General features: G+C 35.6%; 1 protein-coding gene across 3 annotated transcripts in view; it reads right to left on the bottom strand.

Annotated features, from left to right (window-relative positions):
* Positions 1 to 26,351, bottom strand: part of Epha6 (EPH receptor A6) — a 918,005-nt gene that overhangs the window by 339,825 nt on the left and 551,829 nt on the right. For all 3 annotated transcript variants that reach the window (XM_026787030.1, XM_013353099.2, XM_026787032.1), the window contains one exon: positions 23,248 to 23,372. In XM_026787030.1, coding sequence (XP_026642831.1) covers positions 23,248 to 23,372 — 125 coding nt within the window. The remainder of the gene's footprint in view (positions 1 to 23,247; positions 23,373 to 26,351) is intronic.

The raw sequence follows: 26,351 nt of genomic DNA, 5'->3' as shown, positions 1-26,351 counted from the left end.
GCGCATACTACAACAAAGACCCCTGAAATGTCACTGTGAATACCCCCAAAGAAACTTCACCCAATAAACAGCAGGAAGTAGTTCCCAAAATTTCCCAAAATTGTTTAGTAGAGGTTGTGGGGCTGAGGGAGATGCTGAGGAGGACATTGCTGCAGTGCCAGGAGCATCGGCAACTTCAGCAACAAATGCTGGAACTGAGGCAAGCCAGAGCGGCTCATATCTCGCTTGGCTGCCTGTCTGGTGGTGGGGCAAGGAGAAGGCGGCAGTAGTTCCTGACTCTGCATGCCCATGAGTCTGTGGAGTGAGCAGCAGGCTTACCCGAGGGACCTATGCTCCCTGTACCTGTCTACCGCCTTGGCCTTGTTTTCCTGTGTTTGCAGCTGCTCTGAGCAGGAGACCCTCAGGAGTTCCTGTTTTCAGGGGAGTGGTTTCTGGTGGGTTTGGTTGGGGCAGGGCGATCAGTTAAGGATCCCTATATAAGCTGCCCTGAAACACAGCAAAGGGGGTATTCTTGGGGAATTCAAGGATGAACCATGTCTCCATCTCTGTGTCTGTGTGTGTCAATCTCCAACAGGCCCTTGCCTGAGGCTCATGAACCATCTTATAGTGTAGTGGTATGTTACAGGTGTAGTACTGTAGTACATGAAGTATAGGCGGGAACCATAGTGTAGCATGAAGTAGAATGAACAGAACAGTACTGTAGCTTGTAGTAGTACGAACCATTGCAATTTGGTTCAGAGACAAATTCTTAACAAGTTCCTCTGAAAGAAACAAACAAATACTTCCTGTTTGTCTTAGTTATGGTTTCTAAAGCTGTGAAGAGACACCACAACCATGACAACTCTTATAAAAATGTTTAATTGGGGCTGGCATATAGTTTCAGAGGTATAGTCCATTATCATCCTGACAGGACATAGCAGCACGCAGGCACACATGGTGCTGGAGAAGGAGCTGAGAGATTTATACCTCATCTGCAGGCATCAGGACAAAAACTGTATCACACTGGTCAGACAAAAGCTTATAAGACCTTAAAACCCATCTCCACAGTGGTGCACTTCTTCCAACAAGGCTACATTTACTTCAAGAAAGCCATACCTTCTAGTAGTACCACTCCCATTGGGCCAAACATTCATATGCAAAAGTCTATGTGGGCCGTTCCTATTCAAACCACTACATTTCACTCCCTAGTTCCCATAGACTTGTAGCCATAACATAATACAGAAATGTATTCAGTATGACTTCAAAGTATCCATAGTCTTATAGCAATGTCAACAATGTTTAATATTCCAAATTTCAAAGTCTGTTCTTAGATTTAGGTACTCTCCTAACTCTAATAACTTGTGAAAATCAAAAGAAAGAAGCAGATCACATACTTACAACATACAGTGGCAGAGGATATACTTCACCATTCCAAAACATAGGGAAGGGAGCATAGTGAGGAAATCCTGGACCAAAACAAGCCCAGGAAAATTCTGGGAAAACCTTAAGATCCCTATCTCCATTTCTGATGTCAAGCCACTATTCAGATCTCCAACTGCTTTCAGCTTTGTTGACTGCAACACACTTCTTTCCCATGGACTGACTCCCTTTGGCAGGTATCCCATGATTCTGGCATCTCTGACATCTTTGAGTCTCCAAGGCAATCCCAGATTCAACTTCAAGTGTTTCCCATCACTAACAAGAGGGCCCAGACAGTTTCTGATGTTCTTCTCTGAGAAATTATCCCCTGGTTTGGAATCACAACCTCTCTTTGGTCAGATAATGGCCCAGAGTTTACCTCCCAGATCTCTCAAACTTTATCTAAGGTTCTTAACATTCCCTGGCATTTTATATCCCATACCATCCTCAGTCCTCAAGGAAAGTAGAATGAACTAACCATTCTTTTAAAAATGTTAATATGTCAATGGAACTTTACCTTGACTGGGTAAAGCTTTTGCCTCTGGCTCTTTTTAGGTTCCAGGCTCTCTCCAAAAAAGCCCCTGTCCATCTCACCCTTTGAACTCATGTATAGACGGCCAGATCTAACTCCTGGCCTCTCACCTAAAACTTCACCCCTCCCTGATCACCTTTCTCCCCACTGTTGCACCATCTCTTCTCCCTCTTATGGGATTTTACTGACTACTCACTACCTCAACCATGTGCCAACCCCTGCTCATCTCCAATTAAAACTGGGGACCAAGTCCTTTTCTCTCCCCTAAACCAATCCCTCCTTTCCCCTTAATGGAAGCTCCCACTTTAGCTAAAAAAATGTCTCTTCCCATAAGAGATACTGGGCAGGTTGGCATGACTAAAAATGAATGAATGAGATAAATACCCTGGAAAATATACAATTAAGTGGTGGGGTGTGATAAAGTAAATAAGGCTTTCCTCTTACCCCAACAATAGGGAAACTAAAAGAAGGGGTAGGTCACCAAAACTCCCTCAGTACCCAGTATGTGGCTCCTGTGTCCAAGAGAAAAAAGATGGATCATCCTGATGCCATGAAATTTTACCGTGACTCCCTAGCATAGGTGACGGTTGTGGTCAGGTCAAAGGAGCCCAGGCTGCCTCATCATCCATGGCCAGACCTAGAAGTTCTCTTTGGGAATTGTCTGATTTTGATGTCTCCATTCCACAATATGCATGAGGACAATTGACTGCCCAGTGCCCTTCCCTATTGCACCTTGAACAAGGTCTCATGGGACCAATATAAGGATTAGGACATGCCCAGTTTTACCACATTTGAAATACAAGCCTGGCAACTGTCAAGCCCCAGTGGTGGTGAGGGTTGGCAAGGGAGCAGCATGGACAGCACAGATAGAACAGTCATTCGCTTTGGCTGGTTGTGTGGCCGTGCCTAGCATTTAACATTTGTGGTTATGGGTTTTTATCATTTTTTGCATGGTAAACCTTAAAAGCCAACTCTAAGACTTCTGCCTGTGGGGTCAAGGGGCCTTTCTCTAGATGCCTAAATCAGGGAAGCTCTGAGAAAAAAAGTGAGTCATGAGGAACTCTCTGCCCTCTGGGGTCTCTGGAGTTAGTTAGTATATTGTAACAGAGCCTTAATGAAGCATTCTAAAAATGAAGAAGAGTTTTCCATTGTATCCTGAATGACCTCTAAGAGTTTATCTTAGTTTACTTGTAGGGCAGCCTTATGGAGACCCGCCAGAAGGCAAGTCATAAACTGGTCTCTAGCTAAAATACCAAATGGGGTGTTATAATGTAAACAAGGGTAACATATCGTTATTTAGTTAAACAAGTATTCCACACCAGGTGGCCATTCACATTAGTGTTTCCACTCATGTTAGTGTTTCCTCTCACGTTAGCATCTCCACTCAACATTAGTGTCTCACCCTTCACAAATTCTTATCCTGTCCTCAACACGAGTAGCATTGGAATAGTTTTTGCAATTTCATGAAGTCTTTCTACAGCTTACATTTGCCTTCAGATTAACTCCTTCACTTGGCAAAACTGCCTAATTAATGTTGGATGATCATCAACTGAGATTAGAAGAATAATGTTTAAAAGAACAAATAATCCAATAAAAAATGTAGTAGACCTAAACAGAGAACTCTCAACAGAGGAATCTAAAATGGCTGAAAGACACTTAAGGAAATATTTAACATCCTTAGTCATCAGAGAAATGTAAATCAAAACAACTCTGAGATTCCATCTTATACCTGGAAGAACGGCCAAGATCAAAAACACTGATGACAACTTATGCTGGAGAGGTTGTGTTGTAAAGGGAACACTTCTGCATTGCTGGTGGGAATTCAAGCTGGTACAGCCCCTTTGTGACAATTTCTCAGAAAATTAGGAAACAACCTTCCTCAAGACCCAGTAATACCACTTTTGGATATATATCCAAAGAATGCTCAATCGTGCCACAAAGATATGTGCTGAATTATGTTCATAGCAGCTTTGTTTGTCATAGACAGAAATTGGAAATAACCTCAGTGCCCTTTGACTGAAGAATGGATAAGGAAAATGTGGCACATTTACACAATGGAGTACTACACAATAGAAAAAAAATAATGACATCTTGAATTTTGCGGGCAAATGGATGAATCTAGAAAATATCATTTTGAGTGAGGTAACCCAGAAGCAGAAAGGCACTTATCATACGTTCTCACTCATAAGTGCTTTTTAAGCATAAAACAAAGAAAACCAACCTACAAATCACAATGGGGACCCTAAGAGAGACATACATGGGAAGTAGAAAAAGACAAGATCTCCTGAGTAAATTGGGAGCATGGGGACCTAGGGAGATGGTTGAAGGGGAGGGGAGAGACAGAGAGGGAAGCAGAGAAAAATGTAGAGCTCAATAAAAAAAATCAATAAAAAAAAGTAAAATAAAAAGTGAGAAGAATGTTAAGAAAAGCAGTGTGTGATGACCTAAAGGAAAACAGGTCTTGACAAATACAGCTGCTCATACTAGTTGGTTTCCATTAGACTTTTAAAATTATTATTTTCCCTGTAGTTTTGCAATGATGGAAAAGTCACCATGTTTCTATGACAAGCGACATTAATGGTAGGGGACTCAATTACATTTTCTTTCTTTCTTTCTTTCTTTCTTTCTTTCTTTCTTTCTTTCTTTCTTTCTTTCTTTCTTTAAGAAAAACCAATCAGATGACTGTTCTCTCCATAGTGAGCCTTTAGTTCTGCAAGGCAGATAGTAAAAAAAAAAAAAATCTCTGGCCATTTTAATATGAAATGCAAAAGCATAGAGATTCCCTCTAAATAATTGAATGCAACCATTAGGAGCATAGCCAGCCAGTCTCTTAATGGAGAGGTCATGAGGGACACTAGGCATAGAACTTCTTTGAGAAGTCCAAGGAACATTTGGTGGTTTATAATTGATTTTTCTGGGCAGATATCCTTTTTTTCAAATAGTAATTATATGAGCATCATTAATAATGGCTGTTGCAAGGGACTTAGCTTTACTCTTCAAGGCAAAAATTATATTTGGCCAAAGAAGCTTCATAATTATCTCTACTTATTTGCAATAGAATACAGATTGAGGTTTTTTCCTCCTCATTTGAGAATCTAAGATACTTAAGTCTTTCCCTTGAGGAATGAGGATAATAAGAGGAAAGCTGGGAAATGAAGAACTTACTATACACCACTCACTATGCAGGGAAGGCTGAAAGAGTTTTTGCTTTAATAGTTTAACTCCCAGAACACTTCATAGTAATTATTTTGTCCCTAAAATTTGAAGGTCTGATGCATCTTTTGAAGATGTTAAGTACCTCTCTAAATTAGGAAAGTCAGTCTTTTTCTAAAGAAGACTTCTTTTGTAAAGGCATGTGCTGATTAGCAGCCATAGAAGATGAAGCAAATAATATCACAGGGTTCAGAAAACTGGTTGCAGCAGAAGCAACACAGACCTCTGTGTACAGTAGTTTTGATTAATGTGCATTTGATGTGTACATGGTTGCAATGAGGGCCACTTGTCTCTTCAGGTTGTATTTATATATAGTTGTCCATAAACATATACATGCACAACAACTTGAGAGTCAGGGAGCATGAGAGGGGTTTCAGGTATCTATAGCTGAAAGAGGCTGGAGAGTGGAAAGGAAAAAGACAAAGTAATAAATTGTTAATTGAATTTAAATTAGAAACATAAAATTTTCTTTAAGTATGACAAAAAAAGACCTAGATAAGAATATTTTAGGGATTGATCACTTTTAATGCTTGTTTCTAAACACATATGTATGTATATGTCGAGAGACAGAGACAGAGACAGAGAGGGAAAGGGAAAGAGAGAGAGAGAGAGAGAGAGAGAGAGAGAGAGAGAGAGAGAAGAAAGAAATACACATATGGGAAGAGAGAGAAAAAATGAGAATTTAAATACCTAAATGTCTTTTTCTCTTTCTCTGTTCTCCCTTCTTTTCCACTTTTCCATCTCTCCAACTTGCTCTTCTTCTCTCTCAAAGACACACACACACATACAGATTTATGTTCTGATCTTTTGACTAATATTTTTGTACTATGATGTGACACATTGATCTACTATTGTTTCTATATTCAAGTGTGTTGCATAGCATTTACTTTTTTATACAATAACTGTTATTGATCTGCTAAAAAAGCAAATGCATTATCTTTAAATGATTCTGAGAACGTATATGTTTTGGCTTATATATTATAATATTATATATTATATATGCTTGGGAATTAATTGATTTTACTTTTACATAATATCAGCTATTCTCCTAAATATGTTTATTATCTGTGAATAATTGTAGATAGAGAGAAGGCTCCTATTAGCAAAGTTAGTTTGAACCATGTATAAAAATAGAATATTATGCTTTTATGGAATTCAGTGTACTTTAATTATTAAAATATATTAAGGTTTTGCAAGATGCAAGGCAAAAATAATCTTTAGAGCTGAATATATGACCCCAGGCAAAAGATGTTCTGCTTAGCTTTTATAAAAAGTAGCATTATGACTTGCTAGCTTGATATTTTATTTGGGTTGCTCATTTCACTTATTTTAGATGCTGAAATCATCACATATGTATTATTTAAATGACATGACTCAGTACTTAGAAATAAAAAATATCTTTATTATATGTGATGTTAAAGTGGATTAACAGAGAAATTCTGAAAAATAAGATGATTTTATCATTGAAATCTCTTAAATAGAATTTAAAGGACATGGGTGGGTTCATAGCATTTGCTTTATTTGAAAGCTAACCTGAAGCATCACATTACCCCCAATAAGCCTGATGCAGTAAATGGCATATAAGACTGTGCCCCAATATCCCAACTCCGAGATTTACAGTTACATACAATCACCTGCTATACCATGATTAGATTCCATGACCAAGTAATTAAGTACATTGTAGTCATTGTCTCTTGTATTTATACTCTCAAATATGATCAAAGCTATATGGTGTATTGATGAGGATTCCCACTGATTATCATGTAAGTGGACTTGAGGAACGATCCCCAGTCGCTGAGCCTTCATGCAGCCCATGGTATTTTCAGTCAGAGCCATCTAGCTCAACCACCTGTGGATCCCCAATCTGTATTTGGGGGGCCCACTTGCCTGTCCCTGCCACCCAGCTAGTTTAGACCTGAAATAATCACACAGGAACTGTCTTAATTAAATCACTGCTTGGCCCATTAGCTCTAGCTTCTTATTGGTTAACTCTTACATCTTATTTTAACCCATCTCTACTAATCTGTGTATTGCCACGGGGCAGTGGTTTACCAGCAAAGTTTTGGCATGTCTTACTCTGGCAGCAGCTCCATGGTATCTCTATTCCCACCTTTCTTCTCCCAGCATTTAGTCCAGTTTTCCCTGCCTACCCAAGTTCTGCCCTGTCAACAGGCCAAGGAAGTTTTTTTTTTATTCATTAAACAATAAAAGCAACACATAGACCAAAGGACCTCCCACACCACTGACCCACATATATTCTGTGAGATAGACAATGCTGTCCTAAAATGGCCAAGATTTTTTATAATAAATTGTGCAACATTAGGAAACCAATACAGTAGAATTGAAAACAAAGGTAATATACAGTGAATTTTCTTAAAATTTGAATGCCGCCACATATTTATGTTAAAAATCATTTAAAGAAAAATAACATCATGCTCTTGGCTGAATTAGCTGTTTAATGTTCGTGTAGCTTTTTTACAATTTACAGACTAGTGACTCTGTTTAAACCCAAAGGCTTGATTCTTTATCATCTAAAGAAAAACAAGAAATCTATTGATGATTCTGCTTGTAGCTTGGTTAAGCATCGTTCTGTTTGGGCAATAAAAATTTCTAGAGACCCTTAGATCACAATAATTAAGCTGGTATTGATACTGCTACTAATATCAGTATTGGACAAGATGAACACTAGATGGATGCTATATATCCAGAGATAATAGACAGTAAATAAAAAGACTCATACTTGAAGCTTTCTTAATTCATTGCACATAAATAGCTTATATAGTTGTTAGACTGCACTTTCCTAACAGGTGAGGAATTTAAGGTTTGGGAAACTAAAACCTTTGATTTGGGAAAATCAATATTAAAAATCAGAATTTCAGTCCAGGTCTGTGTGATGTAAGAATGGTTGTCTTTGACTGTCAAAGTGTTACAAAAATATTTAAAAATAATGTAATATGTCCATTTTATGTTAGTTGCCAGAATTTTAGGCAAAAATATTTTAAAGGCTCATCTAATGTCTGCAAGGTATTTGAACTAGCCTGTTAATTTTCAATTGGTTTATAATTTAAACCATATTTTTTACATGTTTCAAGTGCTTTGTTTCATAAATGTTGATGTTAATCAATGAAACGAGCAACAAATCATAAATGAAATACAAAAGAACAGAGACCAGAGTCACTTTGTATGCTCCACCAGAATCTAACCGCAAATTTATTGCATTTTCTTACTGTTGCCAGTTAGGTGTTGAAGTCTAGTGGTCATCATGAATGACACAGATGTCACTCATGAAGCCTGCAGTTAAGTAAGTTATCCCAAAGTGAGTTAATACAGATGAGTTGCCCTCAGTAAACAATAGTATTGTTTTGACTTTTGCATGATTCAGTTTACATTTTAATACACCTCCTTTAGTCATCTGTCTTCACTCAAAACCAGGAAAATAATTTCCTTGGTTAGAATCATTTAAATATTTTAGCTATACCTTAGTTTAATTTTTTTCTGTGTACCTTACCCACAGAAAGAGAGGTGGAATGGGATGGGCTTTGGCCTTGCAGCAGAGTTTCTCTGTTCCAACATGGTGAGATTCCTAACTTCGAATATGCTGCAAACACTAGATATTAGAGTTCCTTTTACAGGTGAAATCTACAAATCAGCTTAGACAGGACAGGCATACGGCAGTTCACATAGTTCTTCAAGGATTTTTTTTCATTACAGTATCTTTAAAGGGTTTGAACATATTAATAGATGTTCTGTAGTTTAAACACACAAAACATACAGATATATCACTTTCACACACACAATACATACACATTTGTACCCCTCACCCACCCACATAACACCTCCAACCCTACAAGCACACACACTCATATGCCTCACACACCATTTAGAAAAATCATTGATTGGAAAAGGGTATTTCCAATGTGGAAAGTCCCTTACATTTATGATTGGCTACCAAGAAAATATGCTATAGTACATGACTTTCACTGTGGTTCATTTTATCTGCTATATTTCTCTAAGGAATTGGGGAAGAAAAATAGAGGTCAGTAGTGAAACTCTGGGAACAGCTATAACACCTCTTAAAGGAATTCTCTCAAAGCTTCATGAAGTTTCTTCATATAATTGTAGGTTTTAAACTCATGCAAAGAAATGTTTCCTTGTTAAGTACATAGATTTACTAAGTATCTGATTGATGATAGGTGCAATAAGTATCAGAGAACAAATTACTAAGTTGGTAATCATATTTTACTTCTAGCTACAAACAGTATTGGGTCTCAACAGGGAAAAGCATTGTCATACTTTAAACTGCAGTTGAAATGAACCAATCTTTCTAACTAGACAAAAACTCAGTCAACACATTAAGAACCCAGGAAGAAGAAGTTTGGTGACAAGGCGGCTCATTTGCTAAGAACCCTGGTGGTTTTCCAGAGGATTTGTGTTCAATTACTAGCACCCACAGTGAAACTCAAAAATCCTCTGTGACTCCAGTTCGAGAGAATCCAATGCCCTCCGTGGCCTGCACAAGACGTACATACATGTAGACAAAATACCCATACAGATAGAAGAAAACTTAAAAAAAAATCTATGCATTAGGTAATACAATTTAGATAGTGGTTCTCAACTTTCCTAATGCTGTGTTCCTTTCCTATAGTTCCTCATGTTGTGGTAATCCCCAATCATAAATTATTTTTGTTGCTCTTCATAATTATAATTTTGATACTATTATCAATTTTAATGTATCAGATATTTAGGATATCTGATATGTGGCCCTTGTGAATGAGTCAGTCAATTCCCCAAAAGGGGTGTGACCAATAGGCTGAAAACCACTGTCCTAGATAGTTCTGCATTTATTTTTATACAAAAATCTAAAACTATAATATATAATAGGCTTTATCCTTATTTTAGACTACAAAAGATGCTTGCTTTCTATTTTTGACTTCCCAAAGCAACATTATATTTTCATAAATTATTTAAAAACTAATATTTGAATTTGTGATAATGTTACAGCAAACAAAAAACCCCATCCTCTAGGATGTTTGTTTACATTTTCCTAATGTATATCGGAAATTTAGAGGATATTTGTACATTTGTGTTTGTGATCTTGTTCTTCCTTAGAACAAGTATTCTGAAGACTGGAAATCCAATAGGAAAAGAAACCACAGTTTTAGTACTTTGAAAAACTGATTTTTACAAAAACATGATTTCTGGTGTACACTAGTGTAAGAACTTCATATGAGTATTTCTTTTTTTTTTGTTTTTTTTGGGTTTTCCTTTTTTTTTTGTTCCTTTCCTTCTTTTTCCCTTCCCTTTCACCCTTTTCCCGGGTTCCTCTTGTTCCCATTTTCTTCGGGGGTTTTTTTTTTTTTTTCTTTCCCTTTTGGTTTTTTTTTTTTTTTTTTTGGGTTCTTCTTTTTTTTTTGGTTTTTTTGGGTTTTTGATTTGCGGGTTTTTTTTTTTTGTTTTTTTTTTAAAGGCCTTTTTTAGTTGGTTCCTTTTGTCTTTTTTTTTTTTTTTTTTGGTTTCCTTCCTTCATTTTGTTTTTTTTTGGTTCCCCCCTTTTTCTTGCAATTTTTAGGTTTTTTTTTTTTTTTTCTGCCGTATAGTACTCCATTATAAATGTAGCACATTTTCCTTATCCGTTCTTCTGTCGTGTGGCATTTAGGTTCTTTCCAGGTTCTGGTTATGACAAACAATGCAGCTATGAACATAGCTGAGCACTTGTCCTTGTGGTACAATTGAGCATCCTTTTGATATATACTCAAAAGTGTATTAAGTGTATTAAGAAAGGTTGTTTACTAATTTTTCTGAGAAATTGCCATAGGGACATCCTAAGAGTCTGTACCAGTTTGCACTCCAAGCAGCAATGCAGGAGTGTTCCCTTTACCCCACAACCTCTCCGGCAGAAGCTGTTATCAGTGTTTTTGATCTTGGTTGTTCTTACAGGTGTAAGATGGAATCTCAGAGTTGCACAAAATTCAAGTCAAATCAACTTCAACATAAAGCCAACTACAATGAAAATCATAAAAGAAAAATTGGAAAGTACACTTGGGTGAATTGACACAGGAGAGCATTTTTTAAATATAACCTCAGTATCACAGACTCTGAGAGAAACAACTAATAAATGGAACCTCCTGAAACTGAAAACTTCTGTAAAACAAAGGACATGGTCGACAAAACAAAATGGCAGCCTACAAAATGGGAAAAATATCTTCACCAACCCCACATCAGACAGAAGAATGATCTCCAAAATATATGAAGTACTCAAGAAATTGGTCATCAAAAGAATAAATAATCCAATAAAAATGGGGTATAAATCTATACAAAGAACTCTCAACAGAAGAATCTAAAATGGCTGAAAGGCACTGCAGGAAATGCTCACCATCCTTAGCCATCAGAGAAATGCAAATCATCTGAGTATTTTCTCCCTGTCTTTCCCAGCCACTGGTGTCTATTGTAGCTATCAAAGCTCTACTCTTCAAACACAGTGCGGTACTGCATCATTTCCTTTCTTTCATACCAAAGGAATTGTTAAGAAAAACTGAAAATTCAAGTCAATAATTCATAATATTAGGTAGTCTTATGCTTTTTATTTTCCATGAATGTTGTGGTAAATATATAAACTATTTAATTGCAGAGAAAATTTGAGTTAATATTTTATTCCTATTTGGGATGTAACTCCCTTTAATTACACTTTTAAATTTTCTCATATTTTCATTAAAAGTGTTGATTATCTTATTTTTCCTTATTTTTTCCTATCCCCATGCACAGAAAGGTGGTACATAACACAAGTAATAAAATTATGCAAGAACAGTATGTCAGAAATAGAACATGACTTGTTTTATTTTAATCTCATCAAACAAACAAACAAAACATAAACCAGAATTCATGAGAGTGATGAGAAGCAATTTACAAAGTATATTCTAGGGGTATGAAAAGAACTGATTATTACTTTAGCATGTATCATATGTAGTTTTGAAGAGGATGAGATATAGCAAGTTAGCTGAAGTGTGAGTAATAACTATCATATGTAGTTTTATACAAGAAGTCTGCTATTCTATGTCTCTGGGCCACCCATAGTTTCTTCCCTGCTAGAGTTAAATGTTTATTAATTCATTCTTCTAAGAAAGTAGAACATGCAATATGATATTCATTATGTTTACAATCTTTAGATTTGCCTATAAATTTAGATATCGGTTTGTTTAAATCTATACCACATTAAAATAAGCATCTAGGGCATTTGAGAAATGCTCCCGACTTCCTGTGCATTTTTTTTACAGAAGCCACAGCCACAGCATACCACTAGGAAATAAACACAATTAATTTCTCCTAACATATTTTAAAGTGGTAAGGAAATTACACTTACTTGAATTAGTTTTGGCTTTCCCTATTTTGGATATACTGTCTTTAACATACAAATTATATGATATAATTTTTTAAGAGTTTGTTCCTTAAGCCAATGATGGTACAACTATTTGAAATAGGAAAAATTTTAAACCTAGAACAACTGCCCAATTTTTTGTCATTTGTGTGTGTGCAGTCTCTAGCCGTAATGAAATAGTATATGTCTTTTCAATTTCTGTCCTTCCATGTTCACAGCAGACAGATGCTGTTGTGGCTGCAGTTCTGGCATCAGCCACAATCTTGTTACCATGAGAATCTCTGCTCTAGGCACCGTAGGGACTCCCTGGCCCACTAAGCAAGGCAGAGCTTCATGGAGAGTGTGATGTTTTCTACACAATATGGAAATTTGATATGAAATTTCTATAATGAGTCTTTGTATCAGTGTGTTCCCTTGATGTTCATTTCCTTTCAGGTAATGTTATTTTAATTAGTACCAAATGTTCATAACAAATTTCTCTGCAGTGGACATTGCAACAAATAAGAGATGAAGAAAAGAAGTAAAAAGAATACAAAGGATATGTTTACCAGCTCAAGAAATCTGATTTTATTAGAAACTCTAAGTTGTATCTAAAACCAATTTGGTACCACATTTATCTCACTTTAGGTTCTGATATACTAATTATGTAATATCTATGGTGTTCTCAGTCACTAAATACAGTCATACAAGTAAGTTAGTGTGCATTCCCAAAGGGTTGTAACTATTTTCCCTTCATCCATCCTTAATAAGATGAGACAATAGAGTGGTAAATTCTCTAGAGGTACACAACTTCAAGGATGGTATATGGACCAGTATTGTTGGCATCACCTATAAATGTAATAATACAAGATCTCATCCTATTTTCCCAATTTGTCTTCCAGACCAGATGAATCATAATCTGCATTTTGACTAAAATCCTACATGAGTAATGGCTTCTATTTCTTCTTTATACAGTGCTACCATTCTTAAATCCTTGTTCAATTATCATGCTTTGTTTTTGAAACAAGCTTACATCAAAGTCCACAAAAAAATGAGGCAGGATCCTGGAAAGGAAGGATGATGTAGAAGAAAAAGACCGTGTTTCTGTACCTAAGTCATGGATGGAGGTAAGAGTAACCTTGCTAGAAAGGAAGAGAAAACTTAATCAGAAAGAAAGAATAGGAAAGAAAATACATTAAATAATAATATACATTTTTTTTAAAAAAGGATTTTTAATGTGGTTATTAGTATCAGAACAGCTTCACCTAATTTTATGAAAGTGATGATGTATACTTACTGATTATATATCCTTTTTGAGGTTACTGCTCATCTTAGATAATGAGGCAATAAGATTATTATTATTTGCATCCCAACTGCAGTTTCCCCCTTCTCTTCTGCTTTCATTCCCCCTATTACAATTACATTCCCTTCCCTCCTCACTCCTCCATTTCTTTCCAGAAAGATTTCTCCATGGGCCTCCCATGGCTAGCAACCAAACATGGCATACCAAGCTGCAGTAAAACTATGTACTTCTCCCTGTTTTAAGGCTGGACAATGCAACCCAGTATGAGAAAAAGGGTTACAAAATCAGGCAAAGGAGTCGGAGATAGCCTGTGCTTCCATTGTTGGTAATTCTAGAAGAAGACCAAGCTAAACAATTTAACATATATGTAGAGGGCCTATGTCAGGCCCATACAGGCTCCCTGGTTGTTGGTTCAGTCTTTGAGAGACCCTAGGAGCCAAAGTTGGTTGATTCTGTGGGCTTTCAAATGGTGTCCTTGATCCCTTTGGCTCCTACAACTCTTCCTTTCCCTCTTCTTCAGGATTCCCTGAGATCCACCTAGTGTTTGGCTGTGGGTCTGCATCTGTTGCCTTCAATTGCTGAATGAAGCCTTTCTAATGACAATTTGACAGTTGGGTAAGGCACCAATCTATAAGTATAGCAGAATATAATGAAATCATTTCATTAAATATCCTGTCAGTCATATTTGGTTCTATACATGGGACCTCATAAACGGAACAACTTATGTAAGGCAAAGGACACTGTCAATAGAACAAGGCAGCAGCCTATAGAGTGAGGAAAGTTCTTCACCAACCCCACATGTGACAGAGGTTTGATCTCCAAAATACATAAAAATCTCGAGAACTTGACATCAACAGGCCAAATAATCCAATTAAAATGGGTCACAGATCTAAACAGAATTCTCAACAGAGGAATCTCAAATGGCTGAGGAACACTTAAAAATGTTCATGAGCCTTAGCCATCAAGGAAATGTAAATCAAAATGACACTGAGATTCCATCTTATACTTGTAAGAATGATTAAGATAAAAAAATGCAAGTGATAGGATGTACAGCATGGGAACACTCCTTCATTGCTGGTGGGAGTGCAGACTTATATAGCCACTTTGGAAATCAATATTCCAAATTTCAGAAAGTTGGAAACCAATCTATCTTAAGACCTATCTGTAACACTTTTGGTCATATACCCAAAGGATGGAAGGAAGGACAAAAAAAAAAGATGGTGCATTTACACAATGAAGCACTGCTCAGCTGTTAAAAATATAACATCATGAAATTTGCAGGTAAATGTATGGAACTAGAAAAAAAAAACATCCTGAGTGAGGTACGCAGACCCAGAAAGACAAATATGGTATGTACTCACTTATAAGAGGATATTAACTGTAAAGTAAAGGAAAACCATGCTAAAATCCAAAGACCCAGAGAGGCTAGGTAACAATGAGGACTCACGGGGGTGGGAGGTAGGGGCTGTTGGGGACACATGAATCTCTCTGGGATAGATTTATAGTGTGAAGACAGATTGGGGGATTCAGGTGTAGGGAGGATAGAGGGAGAAACACTGGAATCATGGGGTTTCTCTGGGATCAGCTAGAATCCTAGTACCATTGAAATTCCCAAGAATCTATAATGGTACTCCAGTAAAGACTCGTAGTAATGGGGGATACAGAGCTTGAACTGGCCAGCTTCTGTAACCAGGCAATTTTTCCAGAGAAATGACTGGGATACCAAGCCAGCTACAAAGCCTTTGACTTATGATTTGACCCATGACTGGCCTAAAAGATATGCTGGGGTAAAGATGGCACTGAAGTTGTAGGAGTGGTTATTACATGACTGGTCCAGCCTGAGACCCATACCTTGAGAGAGAGACCACCCTCGAGGGTCAGGAAACAGCGCGCAATTACACATCTTTAGAACAACAAAGGGTTATTTATTCAATGATCATTTGCGCCAAAAAAATATGTAGAGAAAGTAAAATAAACAGAAAGAAAGAAACAGACATCAGGCAGAGTGTGATGCTGGACTGGATATGGCTTTTATAACAGACCAAAGTCCTGACCTTCTAAAGTATCTACTTTGCCCACAAAAGTGTCTACATCAAGTTACTCTTGGCTGGTACTAAAAATAATTCCCATAATGATTATTCTGCAAGTCCTTCACCTTACCATAATATAGTTCTTAAGATCATGATGTTATATATTTTTAATTAATGCTCTTAAAAAGCTGTTTCTGTGTTTGGATGAAAGATAACAGTTACTTTCTTATAATATAGTATTCAGACACTTATTGATCATCTGGGTATGAGAACTGTTTCCTTTCTCACAATGTGTTTTCCTAAACACAATCAAAGACTTGCTGACTGGTCAAAATTAACCAGAATACTTCATGAAAATAATTTCCCAGTCAGTGTCTTTAAATACTGAGTGTAAGAATAATGAACTGTTGTAGGGGATTCATGTTCGCAAGATGAGCTACCAGTTGGTAATTAGTGGAGCTGTATAGCACCCTGGTGACATAGGCATCTTTTATTGCTGCCATTTTTTTGTGGATGCAAAAGGGCAACAGAGAGTAATCAGCCTTTGGCCTCAGGGAAGCTACAAAATCAGCATCAGCAAAAGCCTGAATTTTCTGAGTGTCTATTGTGATGCCGGAGAACCTGGGCAGCCATAGCAGCCACCTGCTGGATATGATAAAGTTATTCAATCTCCTTGTGACTGTTTCTTCATAAGTTAAATGATAAAAGTAATGCTATTTACTTCAAGTGGTTGTTAATATGATTAATTATTAAATACATCCAAATACTTCAAAGTACCTAAAATATAACTGGTCAGCAGTTTTGTCTATCCACTGTATACATGATTGTGTCTGTAGTCGGGATATAACAATAAAAAAAATCCCTTCCCTCATATGATTGCATTCTCATTATCAACAGGATCATCTCTCAACTTATGGACATTTGTATGTAAATCTTGCTTATGAACATACAAAAGCAGAACACTATTGAAACATACACTCCTTCTCTTATACTTTTTTAAATTATTAGATGCAGTTTTGCAGTGATTGAATGCTGTTTCAATTTATAATAAATGAATTCTAAACAAAAAAACCATTTTCTCAATTCAGCTACAATGTGATGGAAGTAAAAATACCCTGCCAGTCACTGATTGAGGTTGAAGGATGTAAGCCAAATGATCTAAAATTTCATAAATGATTTAGGACCATCTGATAAATATATAAATAACTCTAAGATTATTTTAGGTAGGTACTGATTTCAAATCATGCTCAGACTGTTTATATGTTGAAATAATAACCTCAAACAACTGATAATAGGATACCCTTTCTGAGGGAAATTATTAGGTTATGCAAGTAGAGGCCTCAAAAATGACACCTTTGTCTTTATTAAAATGATCCCAGAGAGTTACCTTGTCCTTCTATGATGAGAGAACATGGGGAAATCATGGCTGCCTATGAAGTAGAGAACAAACACCCATGATACACTGTCTGCAAATCCTGCAGAACAGGCAAAGTGATAAGGAAAAAAATAGAAAAATGCTATGATCTTAATGTTTGACATGCGGTAGCATTGCAGGCCCAGTAAGAGAAAGGTATTTTTTGTGGACAGCAGAGTGGAATCTATCGCTGGTGTGGGTACTGACTTTTCATAACAAACCCAAACTTAATGCTGTGACTAAAGAGTATGTTCAATGCCCTGTTCCCATTTTTTTTTTCATTTTCATTCTTCCATCATGGCATATCTTCTTTCTTTTCTAGAAGCTGCAGCATTTAGATACCATCTTAGAGGTACTGACTAGGACCTTAGAATTCTAATATACTTATATAAAATAAAGTAGCATGAATACTTCAAATACATAAATACAGGTGAAAAAATTGTATGATGGCTAGTGGATGGGATAATTTGGACACACAGGCAAAGAAGAGAACTAGATTGTTGTAAATAGAAAGTTAAGGAGATTGAATGCAAAAAAAGCAAGAGATAGGAAAGGTTTGAAGTTTCTGAGGGATTGACTAGGTGCCTGTGCTCTGAGTTGTGGTGGGAATGTGCACAGACAGGTCATAAGAAAAAAGAGAAAGAATGCTTTGGAAACTGAAGGAGAGGCCATTCTTCTTATAAACTAGTAAAGAACTTGGCTGAATTATGTTCATGCCCACGGCACATAGAAAGTAGAATTTAAGAATAGATGAACGTGAATATTTGGTGCAAGAAATATATGAGCTTTAAAGCTTTAGGGTTCTTTGTGACTTCTTTTAGCTACATATTTCAAATTCATAAAAAGAAATGATAGCAAAGTAGAATTTACAATACAAAGGGAAACAGAATTTAGGAACTTGAAGGATTTTCAACCTGGTCATGTAGTAAAGAATGAAAAGCATTTCTGTAGATGAAGATAAGCAGGTGACCTTCTAGTGGCAATTATTATGGTTAGAATGATCCACATCGGGACAATGGAATAATGACTCAAAGGCAGGTAGAACACACTAGTGCTTTGCTCCTGTCTCAGTAGTAGGGTGCAAGTCTATAGAAAGGAAGTGTATCAAGTAAGAGACATCAAGGATCATCAGCATACTGTAGCTTGACTAGATGCTCAAGACTACCTCAATTCTCTCTCTCTCTCTCTCTCTCTCTCTCTCTCTCTGTCTCTCTCTCTTTCTCTCTCTTTTGAACATTCTGAGAACTAGATCTCAAGCTTTTTTATTCCTAGAAGTAAGTTTTTGGCTTTTATAAAATGCTTAGCCTCAAGTATTTGCTATAGTGACATAAAATTGTCTAATAAAAGAATGGTTCGTATAGTATGGAATAGAGAATGTGATTTCTTGTGACTTTTTGCATCATTTTCAGGTGAAGACTGAGATGATAGGAGCAGATAAGATAAAGGTTTTATTAACAAGACACTCACAATAAATTTTGGATGGAAGATACATAAAACAGAAAATTAAAAAGTTGAACTTTGATAATCTTCATAATGTTCTTTTCATATTAAGGCAGTGAATTTAAAATAAATGAAAATCAAATACTTTTGAATTATAAAAAGTAAAAAAAAACTTGGGATGCATAATTAATTCACTACTTACAACCAAAAAAGAAATATGTTTAATTTCCCATATTTTACTCTCAGAATGCAAATAAGCATGCATACATAGACATATAAACACACACCACACCCAGAGAGAGACAGTGATATCTATTTCTGTCTGTGTCTATCCATCTTCAATCACCATTTCTTTCTATCTATGTATCTGTCTTTATGTATCATCTATCTATCATCTATCTATTTATCTACCTACCTATCTGTCTGTCTGTCTGTTTTTGATATCCACATCTTAGTTTTTGCTTCTGTTTTTTTCCTTTTAGAATTATCTCAGACTATAAGGAATTGCTTTATCAACCTTTATTTTATATGTGAACAACAACAAACAGAGAAACAAGATTAAGGCCTGGTGCTGGAGGTGTACTGTGGTATGTTTTTTGCATAATATATATAAGGCTTGGGTTTTGATTACCATTAAGGTAACAAAGATTAACAGTGAAGTAAAAGTAGCTAAATTCTGAGATTCACTCCAATCCTTGTACCCAGTGTCCAATGCTTCTTTTTGATAAGTCACTATCTGTAAGAAAGGATGCTGACTGATAGCGACTATGTGTTGTTTAACTTCAGGTATTTGTGAATACTTTTTTTTCCTAAGAAGACTAATTTCTTTCTTATTTATAGGAGAACGTATGTTAAACAGCCAGAAGATAACAAAGCATTCCAAATCCCTCTTAAAATGATGAAAATATTGCTGCTCTGTGGACCAATTTATAGATCCACAGATACTTTACTGTATCTATTTTTTTTTATCTCATTAATCACATCCTCTCCTTTCCACTTCTCCCATTCCCTCGCTCTTCCCCGCTCTCCCCCACGTCAACTCCTCCTGTGTTTCCCTTTAAAAAAAAGAAGTAAAGAAAGAAAAAAGAGTAGGCCTCCCAGATTTATCCACCAAGTATGGACTAACAAAATACAAGACCTGGCACATACACTCAAATCATGGCAGGTTGTGGCAACCCAGTAGAGGAAAGGGGTTCCAAGCAGAGGCAAAGGAGTCAGAGACACCCTCTACAATTTTGAGTAAAATGTGTAATCTAATGTCATGACACTTGTATGGGTACTAAAACCCAAAAAGAACCTGCATGTTAACAAAAGAGTCATGGATGTGTTTTCCAACAGCTACTTGACCACTTTTATACATTATTTAATAGTTTGCATCCCAACAGATCACCCAAATCAATTTTTCTTCCAGTTTTTCCCATCTATTTTTTATTTAAAGACTTGGATTTTTCACTTTTTTTTCTATGAATCTAAACTTGGGGAACTAAAGCTACTAGAAGAGAACTAAAAGCATTTCTAATTTTTTTCCAGTCACCCATATGATTCCACTAACTGTAACGAAAGATCAGCTGGAACCATCTAAGGAAGCCCTCCTTCTTTGTTAGCAGAGAACACTCTTTGAGAAGTTGTTTATACTCCAGAGAGTGACTTCATCAGCATGAACTCGATTGCCATTTACTTCTTTGGCCTCCAGCTTTCATTTCCAGTTCCCCTAGAGACCATTTCACTTAATCATTTGCACAAAAAGCTTTACATCAGTGTATCTTTTGGTCAAATAATTACTAATAATAAATATTAAAACTGCTTAGGGCCCATGCATATGCCTATTCATACCTGTGTGTATTACTAGTTCTTTCTCTTTTCCTCCCTCTGTCACTCTGCCCAATCTGTCCAACTTTCTCCATAATCTTACCAATAACCAAACCTGATGCAGACCTGTACATCTACTCATCTTCTATTGCTCATTTACATGCATAACTGCACACAAGTGCACACATGTGGGGGAATATTTGCATTCTAAATATATGGGAACATTTATGCTTCTCTGTGTGTGGGTTTACTAAACCGTATTTAAGCTACTACTAATGAAAAAAATGTAATTTTATGGAATTCTACTGTAAGCTGTCCCAGTTAGTATTTACAAAATTGTTTTCTTGAGAGGAAAAACCGTATTTTAGATGCAGGTATGTGAAATGTAATTTTAGAATGTGAAGTCATAACACAGAAAAAATGTAATACTGTCACTTATTTTGAGCTTTATTTGCAGGATTAGGTTATTTTAACATTTGATGGTTTGCCTGCTTATTTGAATGTATAGAAAGAATAACATTTTACTTGTTCATGCTGCTTACCTATGTTCTTGTTCTGGTATTCTGCATCAGGCTTCAGGCTAAGACTATTTTCCTAAGGCTTATCTAATAGTTGATTTTTAAATACTGATTTGGCAATTTTAACTTTAAGTTTGCTTATAATTAATATTTTCAACCATGAGAAAGTTGGTATATTCATGTACATTTTGGTAAATGTGACTTTTAAATAAAAAAAAAAACATGTATTGACCCCACCCAGCTGAAAGCATAATAAGAGACAAAATCAGAACATAGTTTAGAAGTCTTTGGTTCCAACTGCATATTTAATCTATTATCTCTGGCCCAATAGCATACTTTTTAAAACAAACACCTGTTTCCCACCCCCCCCAAAGAATTTCTTTTCCAACTTCAAAGTAAAACTTAGACCCATGAAGTCAATATGGGTATCACGTTAATTACTACAATTCACAATCGGTGGTTTTCAGATTTTTAATTAAATAAACATGCTTTTTTCTGATTATGCCTTTGGTTTATTTGGAAAAATTTTAGGTTACATCCAACCCCAAATCTGTAAAGATAAATGACCACAAAACCCACCACTGATTTTTATATGTGTAGAATATAACACAGAATACTTTCCTGAAACAAATGTTTTGTATTTGAATTTTTTTGTATATATTTGTGCATGCTGCTTTCTGGATAAGCAGGCACTGTGAGTACATGAAGATATGTTTCAACTAGTGGGACACACAGACAGACAGACAAACAGATAGACAAACACATTTTCTTTGACTACATGCTTCAGGCTATAACATTTTCAAAGCTAGCCTATAGATATAAAGTGTCTTCCCTTGATTCAGAGTACACTGGCTCATCAATAGAATGGGTTCCATTTCCACTTCTACCTTATATTTCTTTAGGGAAGACTTTAATGTGTTTATGATTTACCCCTTCAGACATAGAAAATGACAGCCCACTATATACTGCTTTGGGATTCCAGTGGATAACACTAATGGAACAGCAAGTACAGGGAAATCCTTTATCTTCCAAAGACTAGATCTCTAACTCTTGTATTGAACTTTCTTTAACCAAGGAATAATAAACATTTATCATGGAAGATGATACAGAAAAGTTAGCATTCAAAGCCCAGAGGAACTCTGACAGAAGTCATTGTCTCTTATTTGGATCCAATGGAAAAATCCATTTTCTACCTTTCTTGTATCACTTATATCTATTGTTTCCCTTCTGATATGAATTAAGATGCAACCATTGGGGTAGTCTTTTAGTTTTACACATCCTGTACCTCCTATACAAAGATGCATAGTAATAAATACGTATGCCATTTCCCCTGTGAATCTATGGTCAGTTATTTCAGTTATTTCATCAGATTAAAACGCAAACCTTGAATAGGAAAGTTTAAAAATATCTTTGTTTCTGATAAATTCTAGAAGTCTAAGTCATATTATTCGTATATTTAACCCAAGAAAATATATGCAAATTTTATCTAAAATAATAATTCTGTCTTTATAAATATTTTCAAAGTGTTATTACTAATGCAAAGGAATATCAGAAATGATCTTGCAATAGTTATGCCAAAATGTCATAATGGTAAATAATTGGCGTAAGGAATAGCACAAAGCAGAATTATAAATTTAGTAAAGTAAAGGATGTTTATGATTTGGGAAATTATAATAATTGAGAATAATTCAGAACAACAAAATAAAATTTAGATTGTTTTTAAAGTAAAGTTGGTCTTACTAGCTTTTTATAAAATAAATGGGCAGGCCTGAATATAAAGACATTTAATTCATTTACCCTTTAAATTATCCGTTCCAATTATGGTAGACTGTGATAGTAAACTTATTGTTGAAACTCTCGCGCTGCCCATTCACTTAGGCCATAGGAATTTGGTCTTCCTGTTCCTTCTTGGTAGCATTTTAGACAATGTTAGAACAATAAAACTCTAAGTTAGAGACGTTATCAATTATCGCTATATTATAAACCTCCCTAGAGTAGGTCCTGAAAAACATGAGCATCTGGTACTCTCTACTTTAATGTGGCATAAAACGAGATAAACTAATGAAGAAATTATGAGCACGATGGGATGTTAGAGAGGAGTCAAAGATACAGTGATTATGGAATTAGGCCAGAGAAAAACAGATTTTTATTCTAAACTACTGTAACAATATATAATGTAAATGCCTATGCATATATGTATGCAAATTCAGAGTTTTAGAAAGTGCTAAATGAGACCTACTTTCTCATAGTACTTGATCTCGTAGTCCAGAATAGCTCCATTGGTAAAAGCAGGTGCTTGCCATGATAGAGCAAGGCTGTTTTGGGATGCCCAGTCCTTCCTCATCATACCTATTAGAGAAGGTGCTGTAAGGAAATGAAAACAAAATTGATTAGTAGGCATAATTTTCAGTCTTTGAATTTATGTTGTGTCTCTTCCAAGAAAAATACATTATTTTGTGTAGAGGATACCAATTGGCAATGCCAAATTAATACAAAATGGCTCAAAGTATATTCCATTCAAGTCAGATAAGGGATTGAAATATAGGAAACATTCAAATATTCTAAGATGAAAACCAGGGCTCATTCACCTCTAGCTCTATCAATGAGGAAGTTTTTCCTCAAACTAGGTTTGGTTTTTGGGTTTTAACAGCAAAGCTAGTAGTGTGCTTGTCCCCTGCATTTCATATAATCTGTTTTCAAGTGCAGGAAACAAACTGTGCTTACAGGAACTTGTGGAAGTTTCTCTTTTTGAGAGATCTGAGTAAAAAAAATCCAGCACCAAAATATTGAGTGTTATTTATGACATAATTTCCCAGAAAAGCTATTTAAAGAGACTTTAAAGGGCAACAGTTTTTCAGGACAGGCTCCAAAGCTACAGAGAAACCCTGTCTTGAAAAAAAAAAATCACAAGAAAAGACCCATAGACCCATATATGTTATTTTTACCAATGACTATGTTGACCAGAATATGGTGTTCTATTCAGATTTTATGTATGTTGAAGTACACTGAAACTTAATAATTATCTTTCTAATACTGAGAAGTGGGAATCACAACGTCCATGGAAAGATTAATGGAGGTAATTAAGAATTCAAGAACATTGTTCTCAACTATGTTCACAGCATTTTTTGTCATAGCCAGAACATGGAAACAACCTAAATACCCCTCAACTGAAGAATGGATAAGGAAAATGTGGTACATTTACATAATGGAATACAATATGGCAGAAAAAATAATGACATCTTAAAATTTTCAGACAAATGGATGGTTCTAGAAAACATCATATTGAGTGAGGTAATCTAGACCCAGAAAGTCAAATATTATATGTACTCACTCATAAGGGGCTTTTAGACATAAAGTAAAGAAAACCAGCCTACAAATCATAATCCCAGAGAACCTAGACATAATGAGGACCCTAAGAGTAACATACATGGTTCTAATCTACATTGGAAGTAGAAAAAGACAAGATCTCCTGAGTAAATTGGGAGTATGGGGACCATAAGAGGGTAGAGAGAGTAGAAGAAGGGAGGGGAGCAGAGAAAAATGTATAGCTCAATTAAAATCAATAAAAAATTCAAATGAAAGGATCCTTAGGAAGTTGCAGCATTCTCCTGCTTCATTTTCAGAAATTTATTTCATGTGTTAATAGGTGATGCAAGATTTTAAAGCTGACTCATTGTGATATTTTAAACTTCATAGAAAAACTTGTTTTAATATTTTACTTCTAAAGGTTGTCTTTCCATCATAAGAAAACATATTTTTTTTTAAATTTATGAGACTGACAGATTTGTCCCAGAGGAATAAAAACTTGAAAATATGTTTAAAATTTTTGTTTTTAGAAGAAAAATAAGATTGGACTAAAATATGCTGGCAAAATGACTTGTATTTATAAAAATTATCAATTTTTATATTATAAATAAAGATAGCAACAGATCATGTAGAAAATAAGAAAAGGTACTCAGAAATTATTCATTATTTAAATTGAATTATATCCACTATTAAATTTATCCCCAAGGGAAGCCGTGCTATTATTTTACATTATGGTTTATAATGTATTATGGTCATTTATGCAAAAATTATAAATTCAAAGCAAATCCTAAAAACTAGAAAATGATCAACATAGTATAATTATGAACATACTTTTCATATATACATGACTTAATCTATGGTTAATTTTCAGCTTAATATAGTGTTGTGATGCAGTTAATATTGCACTGTGTTGCATTTTGCTCTTAACGCCAACCATATAATGGTTGTAAAACATAAACTTTCAGTTGCTTTAACAACATAACAGAATGATCAACTGAGTAGAATACACATACCATTTTTCTATTCTAATTTGTCACTCATAAATTGATGGTGCATTACCTTAATTTTTAAAGTCTCATGTTGCACTCATATAAAGCAAACATTGCAAAATTCCTTAATTGCATATATTTATCACTTTAAAGGCCACTTTATGGGCTGGCGGATGACTCAGCTGATAAAGCACTTGCCTTGCAAGCACAAAGAGATCAATTTGCTTCTCAGAACCATATTGTTTTAAGAAAGAGTCATGTAAAATGGTGTAAGTTTTAACCAACTGCTGGGAATGTAGAGACATGGGAACCATGAAGTTTACTAGCCTGTCAGCCTAGCTGGGGAGCTTTGGACCTATAGCAGATGCTGTCTCAGAGGAGGTGGAGAGCTATTCTGATCATGGCACCAAAGGTTGTTTTCTGGCCTCTGCGTTTGTCTGTAATAATTATTAAATACTTGATTATGTTGGTGTTTATCAATATTTTTTCAATGTTGGAATGCAAATTTCTAAGACTGTGCTCTCAGAATACTAACATTTCTGAAAATCTTTTTGACGTCATAAACTTCCTATTTTGTTGGAGTCTCTTGTAATTTCCTCACTAACTTGGGATGTGTGTCTTCAAGTGATCTTACCACAACCACCTGAGCAGCTGGAACTATAGCTGGAATTGTTTGGCACATTAGCATACTGCTTCTGAAAAGAACTTCATCCATATACTTTAGGTGCCCATTATAAACAGTTAATGAATTGAGGCAGAGGATGTGAGAAGCTACTTACAGTTTACTATACCCTTATTTCTGCATTTACTATTTTCACAAAAGTCAGCACTGTACCAAGTTTTATCGCAAAGCAAAACAACAATACATAAGGCTTTAAGCATTTGTTTTTCATATACTTAATGAACTTATTATTTGATGAGCCAGTTTATCTAACATCTGCAACTAGCAGATAACAACGATAAGTGTTTTATTTGTACTAGTGGATACAGAGCAAAAATAGATGTACCATACATATTTCTACACATCAAGAAAAATGATTTTTTTTTT

Source organism: Microtus ochrogaster, chromosome 2 (genome assembly GCF_000317375.1).
Source record: "Microtus ochrogaster isolate Prairie Vole_2 chromosome 2, MicOch1.0, whole genome shotgun sequence".
Lineage (NCBI taxonomy): Eukaryota > Metazoa > Chordata > Mammalia > Rodentia > Cricetidae > Microtus > Microtus ochrogaster.
This window is presented reverse-complemented; position numbering and strand designations above follow the sequence as displayed.